The following is a 12,096-nucleotide window of genomic DNA, read 5'->3' on the forward strand; positions in this document are numbered from 1 at the left end:
TCTATCTATCTACATATCTATATATCTATCTACATATCTACATATATATCTATCTATCTATCTATCTATCTATCTATCTACATATCTACATATCTATCTATCTATCTATCTATCTCATATCTATCTCAATCTAATCTCATATTGAATTTGTCAACTCAATTTGCCTTTTAGTATACATTTGATATACCAGTTTGTTAAGTACTTAATTTTTTCTTTTTTAATAACTGGCAAACTTTAATCAAAGACTACCTTTTTCATGCAAAACAAGCTGCTGAAATAATACTTTTTGTAGAGCCCCCTTTACTTCCTTGTTCCTTAATGTGTATATAATAGGGTTTAACATAGGTGTTATAACAGCATAAAACACTGTAATAAACATATTAGCTGAGGAGTACACCGACATGGGTTGTATATACACAATGATACCAGTACCATAAAATATCGAGACCACAATTAAATGTGAAGCACATGTAGAAAAGGTTTTATACCTTCCCTCTCTTGAGTTAATTTTCAGAATGCTGCGGACAATGTTATTATATGATACAAGAATTAACATAAAACAAGACGGACCCAGTATTCCTGGGGTGACGATGAGCAGGATTTCATCAATGGTCGTATCGGAACATGATAATTTAATAAGTGGCGTAGAGTCACAGAAGAAGTTGTCTATTTCATTTTGTCCACAGAAAGAAAGTCTAAGGATGAACGCTGTATGAAAGGTAGAATGGAGGAAACCACCTAACCATGCACAAGCCCCTAACGGTAAACTTACAGCTCTTCTCATTAATATTGTATAGCGTAAGGGATTGCATATTGCCACATATCGATCATAAGCCATGACGGCCAAAAGAAACATTTCAGAGCTCCCTAGTACATGGAAGAAGTACATCTGTGCAATGCAGCCATAATATACAATCCCCCTGTTGTCGGCGATAAGAGTATTCAGCAATTTAGGGACGGTTACCGATGAATAACATATATCCAAGAATGACAGATTGCTTAGGAAAAGATACATGGGGGTTTGAAGATGAGCATCCAACTGTATAACTAAGATAATGACTGCATTTCCTAGAAAAGTAGTAATATAGACAATGGTAAATGACATGAAGAGAAGTATCTGGACCTCATAGACAGTAGATATACTGGACAGGATAAATTCTTGAGCGTTGCTTCGGTTAGAGTTTAAATTGGTTGGATAAACTTTCATCTGTGGGAAAAATAAAATAAAATCAAAATGAAGAAGTATATTAGCAACTAATAACTATAAAAATGTCAAGGCAAATGGAGAAAGTCCCCAAATGTATGTATGCCCTGCCTTCTGAATCAAGGGAGATTTGAACTTTAAAACTAATGCTAGTTTTATTAAGTACATAATACATGTATACACTTATCTCTGTGTTTGAATAGAACCATACCTGCTGCCCTTACACCTCTGAGTCCAATGACAAAAACTTTACCTGATGGGTATTGCTCTACTTTCTGTTGTATGAGAGATTTCTCCTCCAATGCATTTACCATTATCATTTGTAAACTCTAGTTTTGCAAATATTTTGTCCATCCTTCATCATCATTTATTTATATAGCGCCACTAATTCCGCAGCGCTGTACAGAGAACTTGTTCACATCAGTCTCTGCCCCATTGGAGCATACAGTCTAAATTACCAAACGCACACATACATATACAATTAACCGGCTAGTATGTTTTTGGAGTGTTGGAGGAAACCCACGCAAACATGGGGAGAACATACAAACTCACACAGATAAGGCCATGGTTAGGAATTGAACTCATGTCCCCAGTGCTGTGAGGCAGAAGCCACTTAGCCACCATGCTGCCTAAATATACAAATTATTATGGTACATAAGTTGTAACACTCATTTCACCTGAAGTCTACGAATATTAACCTGTGACTCAGAGAAGGATTTAGATATTTGTGCTTTTAGTTTCAAAATTGATTCTCTTGGCAAACATCCCTGTAGCTTCCTCAAATGTGCTTTCAGTGGTGATTCATGCAGTGCATGAAACAAACTGTTATACTGTATTGCCACACAGCTAAATATTATCCTTCCTTAGATATTTTTAACCGTCCATATATCACAAATTATTTAAAATCTATATTCCACTACCATGTACTCATAACAATATTGTAACTGATTTAATTTAATTAGCAACAATAATGTTACTAAATTTTATATCATGTATCATTCCTTTTTTTTGCAAATATCATTACTGTTCTCTTACAGTTTGTTATTTGTTACTTTATACAAACATTTAATTGCAACATTGTTGCACTTTGGTACTTGGTCCATATCTTAAAAAAAAGAAGTAAATTAAGGGCTATAAAACTAGTAGTAATATAATAATAATTTTAAGTATATTAAAAATAAATATCTCCTCACCTTGGGATTCTTGCTGTTTTTGTAATGAAATTCTTAGAGTTAGTTTAACTTTTTTTTTTTAGTTATTGTTCAATGTAAACGCCAACACAAGAGACTAAATAACATTTGTTTAAATGCTCCCACATGCACTAAAGGAATATAACAAAGGCAATAGCTATGAGTAACAGCACATTTGTACAGGTTACTTAATAATCCTTTCTCACAATAATAGCAATTTTCTGATATTTGAATTACAATGGTAAGAGGATATTTGACGACTCATTTGCAAATATGTGCTGTAAAAATGGCTACAAATGTGTACAATATAATGAACACTTTAACTATGTTTCAAAGAGCTAATAAAATACAAATAAAGTTATTACAATGCCAGGAAATGTGAAGATTAGGTATTGTCATGAGCATGCATTAAATATTGCAGACACCCTCTAAAAGTAGAGCAAGCTGGTTCTTTCCTATAGTGTGATAATTCCATCTAACGAAGACCAACATACCATTTAATCCAATTTGTAGTATGGAAAAACACAACAGATTCTTTTATTTCAGTGAAATAGTTCAGGCTGACACATATATGTTCATGGTGCAGGGTGCATAGAAACACAAAGCCCTCCTAGCAGCACTTACAAATACAGATCTGAAGCATTTGGGATAATGTCCCTAAAGCATTGAGCACAAATTAATAACAACGGCTGGGTAAACATGGGTGCAATTAGCACTAATGCCAAGTTATTTGTAAATAAACAGGGGAACTGATCTGTCTGGCGTTGTTAGAATTGCCCAATTAATTTTGATCATTAATGAGACTGATTTGTTGCTTTAAACTTAATTGCTGCATTTCTAGAATGTTGCTTTATATAGTAACTATATATCAACCAGGTAATTACTGTACATACGGTCTTGATTAGGTCAGTATTTCTCAGCATGGTGTACAGTTACCAGAGGAGGTACTACTTATTCATTTAAGGGGGCTTTTAGCTCTTAGTTTTAATATAAGTGCACTGCTTAAACATAAGCTTTATGCAGGACAATAATACTTAAAGAGAGATGGGGTGTCTATACGGGGCTATAAATTAATCATCGCTCATTGAGTACTCATTGACCGCAGTAGCACTTGGTTCTTATTTTCCGTAGCTACCTTTGATATGGTCTGAATACTGACATGAAATAGCGCACTCAGGCCGTCATATCCGATCGGGGATTAGACTGAATTATGTATATTCTAATATGGTTTGTAATTTTGTTGGAGAGTCAAAATCAGGCCCTGGATTTGTTATTACATATGTGTATATTTTCTATCACGTTACTCTCTAGTGACATCTTGTGGCTTTTGTTCATTAGACACTTTCTCATTCTTTATATTGTTTTCATCTATCTATCTATCTATCTATCTATCTATCTATCTATCTTATATTGAAGTTGTTGATATACCTCTTAGAAGTTTAAAGTTAGTTCACTTTTGAAATCGTTAGCAATTTGTTAAGTCCTCAAGTTTTCTTCTTTAATAACTTGCTAACATTAATCACAAGAATCTACTTTTTCATGCAAAACATTCTGCTGAAATATCACTTTTTGTAGAGCTCCCTTTATGTACTTGTACCTTAATGTGTATAAAATAGGGTTTAACATGGCTGTTATAGCAGCATAAAACACTGTAATAAACCTATCAGCAGAGGAGTACACTGACATGGGTTGTATATACACATTGAATCAAGTTGCATAAAAAACCTAGACCACAATTAAATGTGAATCACATGTAGAAATGGTCTTATACCTTCGCTTACTTGAGTTAATTTTCAGAACGCTGCGGACAATGTTACTATATGTTACAACAATTAACATAAAACAAGACGGACCCAGTACTGGATTGATGATGAAAAGGATTTCATCAATAGTTGTATCAGAACATATTAACTTAATAAAAGGTGTAGCATCAGAGAAGAGGTTGTCCATTTCATTTCTTCCACAGAAAAAAAGTCTAAGGATGAACACAGTATGAACCGTAGAATGGAGGACGGCACCTAACCGTGAGCAGGCCCCTAACAGAAAATTTACAGCTCTTCTCACTAAGATTCTATAGCGTATGGGATTGCAAATTGCTACACACGATCATAGGCCACAATGGCCAGGAGAAACCTTTCTGAGCTTCTCAGTACATAGAAAATATATCTGTGCAATAACTTAATAGTATACAGTCCCCCTGTTGTCGGCTAGAAGAACATTCAGCAATTTAGGAATGGTCACAGATGAGTAATATACTGTATACACAGGTACATATTTATCTGTCCATAGCTTTGGAATTCTGATTAGAGGGATTTGGTGTGGTGGTGCTGTATATAAATTGTTGTGGTCATGGTCTGTAGAAAGCGAATAAGTGAGGCTGTTCTAGTTTTGCAAGACACATGGCTGATTTGTCACACAGCTAAATATTATCATGCCTTAGATAGGGTTTAACTGTCTATATATCATAACATAACTGAAAGCTTTTATCCATAACCTTACAGATACTAAGCTATTTATAAGAATATATTTAATCCATTTAAACAGAGGCAGGGCATATAGAAGTAAGATAATTATTGCTTCAGACAAGCCCAGCCTCCAAGATTTTGATTGATTACTGATGATAATCTTTAAAGATGTACAATACAGTTGAGAAATTAGTCAATTAATTTTCCTTTCTGTGTTGTATTTGAAATAAGGTTTTGACGTTTGTTTCAGAAAATAAAAATGAATGGGCAGCTCTTATTGGAAATAAATATATTACAGCCTCATGAACATGGCAACGGTGATATTGAGAGAACTTAAAAGATATTGCCATTTTTTTAATGACATTATTGAGGTAGAGTCAAATGCTCATCATTTGTATGAAAGAGTGCCATGTAGGAAATCTACCCAAGATAAACAATCAGCTTGAGTTCTACAAGAACATCTTAAAGAGTTGGATAGTATTTAAAGAGATGCAACCCAGGTGGGACTTGAACCCACAATTACCAGCTCTGGAGGCTAATGCCTTATCCATTAGGCCACTGGGCCTCAACTGGTCTCTTGTTAAAAATTAGGAGATTTTGTGTTGAAAACGACCAACAGGTATATTCAGTTTCGAACAGTCCAGAATATGTTCCTGTAATATCCTTCTATACTGAAGAGAGAAGATGAACAATAAAGTCAGCATGAAATTCAACAACATTTTTCAGTAAAGCTGTATTTCAGCAGTACCACTAGACTTATACTGCTGAATCAGTGAACTTTGTAATATAGCAGTACCAATGGACTGCAGGATTGTTTTGGGATATTTTTTTTTTTTTTTTTTATAATTACTTTTTTTGTAATTTTTTTTATAACTTTTTTTGAAATTTTTTATAATTTGGGAATAATGGGGAAATAACAATGCCCTTAGAAGGACAGAGCACAGGACACAGCACCACTGGACTGAACAGGACACAGCACAGGACCCAGCAGCACCACTGAACTCAGAAGGACAGAGCACAGGACACAGCACCACTGGACTGAGCAGAACACAGCACAGCACAGCACAGCACAGCACGAGATATAGCAGGACAGACGACCACCTAACACACCCTCCCTCTACCCTGATCAATGCCCGAGTGAAGACGGCGACGACTAGTGGGGAATTTATAGGATCCGAGTATCGCAAGATCCGACAGCGGGATTATGACTCAGAGCCTCGGTTTCAGTTTTGCAATTGGCGGGAATACCCGGATCTGTCTCGGATCCGCAACGTTCGGTTGGGCTCGGATTTCAGAAATCCGAGTGCGCTCATCTCTACTCAAAAGACATTGCCAATTTTTTTAATGACATTTTAGAGGTAGAGTTAGATGCATAATTAGCTCATCAAAATCATGCCCATTTAGATGAAAGAGTGCCATGTAGGAAATCTACCCAAGATAAACAATCATTTTGAGTTCTACAAGAACATCCTAAGTGTTGGATAGTATTTAAAGAGAAGCAACCCAGGTGGGACTTGAACCCACAATCCCCAGCTCCGGAGGCTGATGCCTTATCCATTAGGCCACTGGGCCTCAACTGGTCTTTTCTTAAAAATTAGGAGATTTTGTGTTGAAAACGACCAACAGGTATATTCAGTTCCGAACATTTCTGGACATGTTAATGTAATATCTTCTATACTGAAGAGTGAAGATGAACAATAAAGTCAGCAAGAAATTTGACAACATTTTTCAGTAAAGCTGTATTTCAACTAAAACGTGGCATTTTAGTGGAAACAATGAATATCATTGGAGTAGTATTCTTGGACAACAGCAAAACCCAGTATTCCAAGCATAGCTATTGTGAAAATTAAAAATATTTAAAATAAATCTTTTGTGGCAATTACTTTTGAATGTCCTTTAAATTCTATATCTCTCCCCCTGACCTCTCTCCTTCTGTAGTATTTTGGGTAAAAAACTGTCTTTCTGTTATGTCCACATGGATGATCCAATGGTACCTAAAGCTCAACATGTCCAAAACAGAGCTTATTATCTTCCCTCCCGCCAGAGTCAGTATCTGGACTGCGTAGTGGAGTGGTCCCGACAATATAAAAAAACACTCAACTGGTCTGAATTCCACCAAAAAAGTATCTGGACTGCGTAGTGGAGTGGTCCCCACAATATAATAAAAAAACCCTCAACTTTACGTTTCTCCTCAGAATATTTTAAGTTTCTCTTTTTGCTACTTTTACTGAACTTGGGCTTTTTGGATTTTACATGCCCTGTACTAGGAGATTGGGCATCGGGCTTGCCAGACGACGTTGATGGCATTTCATCGTCTATGTCATGACTAGTGGCAGCAGCTTCAGCATTAGGAGGAAATGGGTCTTGATCTTTCCCTACTTTATCCTCCAAATTTTTGTTCTGCATTATATGTAGCACAAGAGAGTGTACCCCGAAGCCACACACACTCGGCAAAGCCTTTAAAAATTATATGCGGCACAGGAGAGTACCACTGGACTGGAGTTATACAGCAGTACCACTGGACTTATACTGCAGAATGAGTGAACTTTGTAATATTGCAGTACCACTGGACTTATACTGCAGAATGAGTGAACTTTGTAATATTGCAGTACCACTGGACTTATACTGCAGAATGAGTGAACTTTGTAATATTGCAGTACCAATGGACTTATACTGCAGAATGAGTGAACTTTGTAATATTGCAGTACCACTGGACTTATACTGCAGAATGAGTGAACTTTGTAATATTGCAGTACCACTGGACTTATACTGCAGAATGAGTGAACTTTGTAATATTGCAGTACCAATGGACTTATACTGCAGAATGAGTGAACTATGTAATATAGCAGTACCACTAGACTTATACTGCTGAATCAGTGAACTTTGTAATATAGCAGTACCAATGGACTTATACTGCAGGATTGTTTTGGGATATATATATATTTTTTTTTATAATTACTTTTTTTGTAATTTTTTTTATAACTTTTTTGAATTTTTTTTATAATTTGGGAATAATGGGGAAATAACAATGCCCTTAGAAGGACAGAGCACAGGACACAGCACCACTGGACTGAACAGGACACAGCACAGGACCCAGCAGCACCACTGAACTCAGAAGGACAGAGCACAGGACACAGCACCACTGGACTGAACAGGACACAGCACAGGACCCAGCAGCACCACTGAACTCAGAAGGACAGAGCACAGGACACAGCACCACTGGACTGAACAGGACACAGCACAGGACCCAGCAGCACCACTGAACTCAGAAGGACAGAGCACAGGACACAGCACCACTGGACTGAGCAGAACACAGAGCACAGCACAGCACAGAACTGAACAGCACGAGATATAACAGGACAGAGGACCACCTAACACACCCTCCCTTTACCCTGATCAATGCCCGAGTGAAGATGGCGGCGACTAGCGGGGAATTTATAGGATCCGAGTATCGCGAGATCCGACAGTGGGATTATGACTCAGAGCCTCGGTTTCAGTTTTGCAATTGGCGGGAATACCCGGATCTGTCTCGGATCCGCAACGTTCGGATGGGCTCGGATTTCAGAAATCCGAGTGCGCTCATCTCTATTCAAAAGACATTGCCAATTTTTTTAATGACATTTTAGAGGTAGAGTTAGATGCATAATCAGCTCATCAAAATCATGCCCATTTGGATGAAAGAGTGCCATGTAGGAAATCTACCCAAGATAAACAATCATTTTGAGTTCTACAAGAACATCCTAAGTGTTGGATAGTATTTAAAGAGAAGTGACCCAGGTGGGACTTGAACCCACAATCCCCAGCTCCGGAGGCTGATGCCTTATCCATTAGGCCACTGGGCCTCAACTGGGCTTTTGTCAAAAATGAGGAGATTTTGTGTGTAAAGTGTCCAACAGGTATATTCAGTTTTGAACATTTCTGGACATGTTACTGTAATATCTTCTATACTGAAGAGAGAAGATGAACAATAAAGTCAGCAAGAAATTTGACAACATTTTTCAGTAAAGCTGTATTTCAACTAAGATGTGGCATTTTAGTGGAAACAATGAATATCATTGGAGTAGTACTGGGTTTTGACAACAGCAAAACCCAGTATTCTAAGCATAGCTATTGTGAAAATTAAAAATATTTAAAATAAATCTTTCTTGGCGATCACTTTTGAATGTCCTTTAAATTCTATATCTCTCCCCCTGACCTCTCTCCTTCTGTATTATTTTGTATAAAAAAACTGTCTTTCTGTTATGTCCACATGGATGACCCAATGGTACCTAAAGCTCAGCATGTCCAAAACAGAGCTTATTATCTTCCCTCCTGCCAGAGTCACCACCTGCCCTTAAATCTCACTCACTGTCAGTTACTCCTCAATTTCCTCTGTCTCCCAATCCCGCTGCTTTGGTGTCACACTTGACTCCACCCTCTGATTTATTCCTCACATCCAGACTCTCTACCAGTCCTGTCGACTCCACCTTTAAAACATTGTCAGAATACGCCCTTTTCTTACTCAACATGCTACCAAAACTCTTATCCATTCTCTTATCATCTCCAGTCTTGACTTTTGCAACCTCCTGCTATCTGGCATTCCTGACACCCGTATATCCACACCTCAATCCATCCTAAATGCTGCTGCAAAATAAATCTAAATGCTGATCTTCCTCTCTCACTGCTCCACATCTGCTGCACCACTTTGCAAATCTCTACACTGGCTCCCTGTGTCCTCCAGGATCAAATTCAAATTACTCACCCTTACCTACAAAGCCAACAACAGCAATACCTCTGCATACATCTCAGATCTCATATCAAAATACTTTTCCTTCTGCCCTCTTAGATCTACCTCTGATATGCGCCTTGTCTTATGACCGGGAGCCACCTCTCACTCCCGCCTACAAGACTTCTCCCGTGCTGTTCCCCACTTGTGCAATTCCGTACCACGCTCAATCAGACTTTCCCACAGCCGTCAAAACTTTAGACGCTCTCTGAAAACCCATCTGTTTTTTAGAGGCGTCCTTATCCCCGATAACACTATTCCCACTAATGCACCCTCATAACTGTCCCAATGTCCACTGTGAGCCACACTCGCTCCTTTTGTTTCAGTTGTGCCCTCTTCCACTTACAATATAAGCTCTCTAATGAGCAGGGTCCTCCATACCCTTTGTTTTCATGTCTGCGCTTATTTTGTCTGCCTTGTATGTCCCTGTTTTATGTATGTACTGTTTTCCTACTGTATGGTGCTGAGGAGCACTGTGGTGCCTTACAATTCTACCATGATAATAATAATAATAATATTGCATTAAGAGACAACAGTAGAAAAGTTAAGATTCATTTTTCAGCAGTGAAGAAGTTTTAGTGGACCTCTTGATAAACATGTCTCACGGCCTTGTTATTGTATGTGTAAACGTACATGGTTTGAAAATTTTGTGCAAGGAACAAACCATATGTAGGAATTTTTCAAAGAGCGAAGTTGGTATTGATTTACACTGACCTCTCAGAAACTGGGATATTTCTCAGAATAATTTGTTGCATGTGACCGGAGGCAGGGCATATAGAAATAAGTACATTACTGCTTCAGACAAACTCCACACTCAAGATTTTGAATTATCACTGATGATAATCTTTGTAGATGTCTAATACAGTCGAGAAATAAGTCAATGACTCTTCCATTCTGTGCTGTAATTCATGTGAGATAAGGTGTTTTGATGGATTTTACAACCTCATGAACATGGCTACGGTGAAATTGAGAGAACTCAAAAGACATTGCCAAATTTTTACATTTTAGAGGTAGGGTCAGATGCATAAGGTCATCAGAATCATGCCCATTTGGATGAAAGAGTGCCATGTAGGAAATCTACCCAAGATAAACAATCATCTTGAGTTCTACAAGAACATCTTAAAATGTTGGAGAGTATTTAAAGAGAGGTGACCCAGGTGGGACTTAAGCCCACAATCCCCAGCTCTGGAGGCTGATGCCTTATCCATTAGGCCACTGGGCCTCAACTGGTTTTGTGTCCAAAATGAGGAGATTTTGTGTGTAAAATGACCAACAGGTATTTTCAGTTTCGAACATTTATGAATATGTCCCTGTAATATCCTTCTATACTGAAGAGAGACGATGAACAATATAGTTAGCAGAAACTTCCAACAACAACAGACAGTAAAGCTGTATATCAGCTAATACTAATGGAGTACTATTCTTGGACAACAACAAAACCCAGTATCACAAACATAGTTGTGAAAATGTACCTATAGAAAGTGCCTGTTTGTTTGTGTGATAGAGACTTTAGACTGAGGAGGAGCTGATGTGAATGATTATACATTCATTTAAGAATCATAATGATACTTTTATGTGAATAAATTGGCATAATTAGAACTTTTGGGTGAGTGGTTGAAAATAATTTAATGAAATAAAACACAATAGTTTTGTTGATTGTTAATATTTGTTCATATGAAGATCAGTTAAATGGTTTTGAAACTTACATGGCGATGAAAACAAATATGTGAAAATGTATTTCTATCACACAGTTTTTCCATTATGCTCTATAACTACTCTCTTATATTCTATTGGAAATGTATGCCCTATGCTATTAACAATGGGAATTGGAAAATGTCTGCACCTATAATTATCCTTATGATTATTCCATGTCATCAGCTTACCAATGTGTCATTATCTTCACCTAGTATTATATTAATTGTAGTGTTTGTAAGTTTAGCTAACCAAAGGGTACAGTTCACAAATTATAGTGATTATTTCATTTCTTTCCTTGAGGGCACTTGAAATATATAAATGTCAGTAAGGGTTGATCCATCCTATTATTGATAGAATGCCATCCGTGTGTAATCATATCCTCAAACACTGGAGTTACTACCCACAGGTAAGATACTTTAATGAAATAGATTAAGTGCATGTAATCTGTTACACCTACTCATTTTATATGATCTGTGTAGGTTATATAATGCTTCATATTAGATGCAAATATATTGATTGTCCCAATCTCCACATGTATTGATTTCAGACAATTTAAGCATATGAACATTATTTTTCTGTACATATTTAATAATTTTTTTTTTTTTTTTAAGAAAAAAATAATTAGTTTTGGAGTAAAACTCAAATACAGTATATTTCAATGTTATATGAAATAGAAACTTTTGTGCGCAGCCAGAAAAAAATCAATCACTTCACTAGACGAATGATGACTCATTTGTTTCCTTTTTTCCGATCTGTGGTTATTATTTCATGCTTTAT

The 12,096-nt window shown here is 37.0% G+C and overlaps 1 protein-coding gene and 3 non-coding genes across 4 annotated transcripts; all 4 read right to left on the bottom strand.

Annotated features, from left to right (window-relative positions):
* Nucleotides 1-238: 238 nt before the first annotated feature.
* LOC142100282 (olfactory receptor 5I1-like) lies at nt 239-1,518 on the bottom strand. The gene is made up of 2 exons (XM_075184210.1): nt 1,429-1,518; nt 239-1,207 (listed from the first exon to the last, which is right to left on the bottom strand). Exons 1-2 carry the CDS (start codon nt 1,516-1,518, stop codon nt 239-241), a joined length of 1,059 nt encoding a protein of 352 aa, XP_075040311.1.
* Nucleotides 1,519-5,351: 3,833 nt separating this feature from the next.
* Nucleotides 5,352-5,424, bottom strand: TRNAW-CCA (transfer RNA tryptophan (anticodon CCA)). Its single transcript has one exon. It is a non-coding gene; the product is annotated as a tRNA-Trp (tRNA).
* A 934-nt stretch (nt 5,425-6,358) lies between these two features.
* Nucleotides 6,359-6,431, bottom strand: TRNAR-CCG (transfer RNA arginine (anticodon CCG)). The gene has a single exon. It is a non-coding gene; the product is annotated as a tRNA-Arg (tRNA).
* Nucleotides 6,432-8,628: 2,197 nt separating this feature from the next.
* On the bottom strand, nt 8,629-8,701 carry TRNAR-CCG (transfer RNA arginine (anticodon CCG)). The gene has a single exon. It is a non-coding gene; the product is annotated as a tRNA-Arg (tRNA).
* Between the last annotated feature and the right edge of the window lie 3,395 nt (nt 8,702-12,096).

The sequence above is a fragment of the Mixophyes fleayi genome, chromosome 8, assembly GCF_038048845.1.
Source record: "Mixophyes fleayi isolate aMixFle1 chromosome 8, aMixFle1.hap1, whole genome shotgun sequence".
Taxonomy (NCBI): Eukaryota; Metazoa; Chordata; class Amphibia; order Anura; family Limnodynastidae; genus Mixophyes; species Mixophyes fleayi.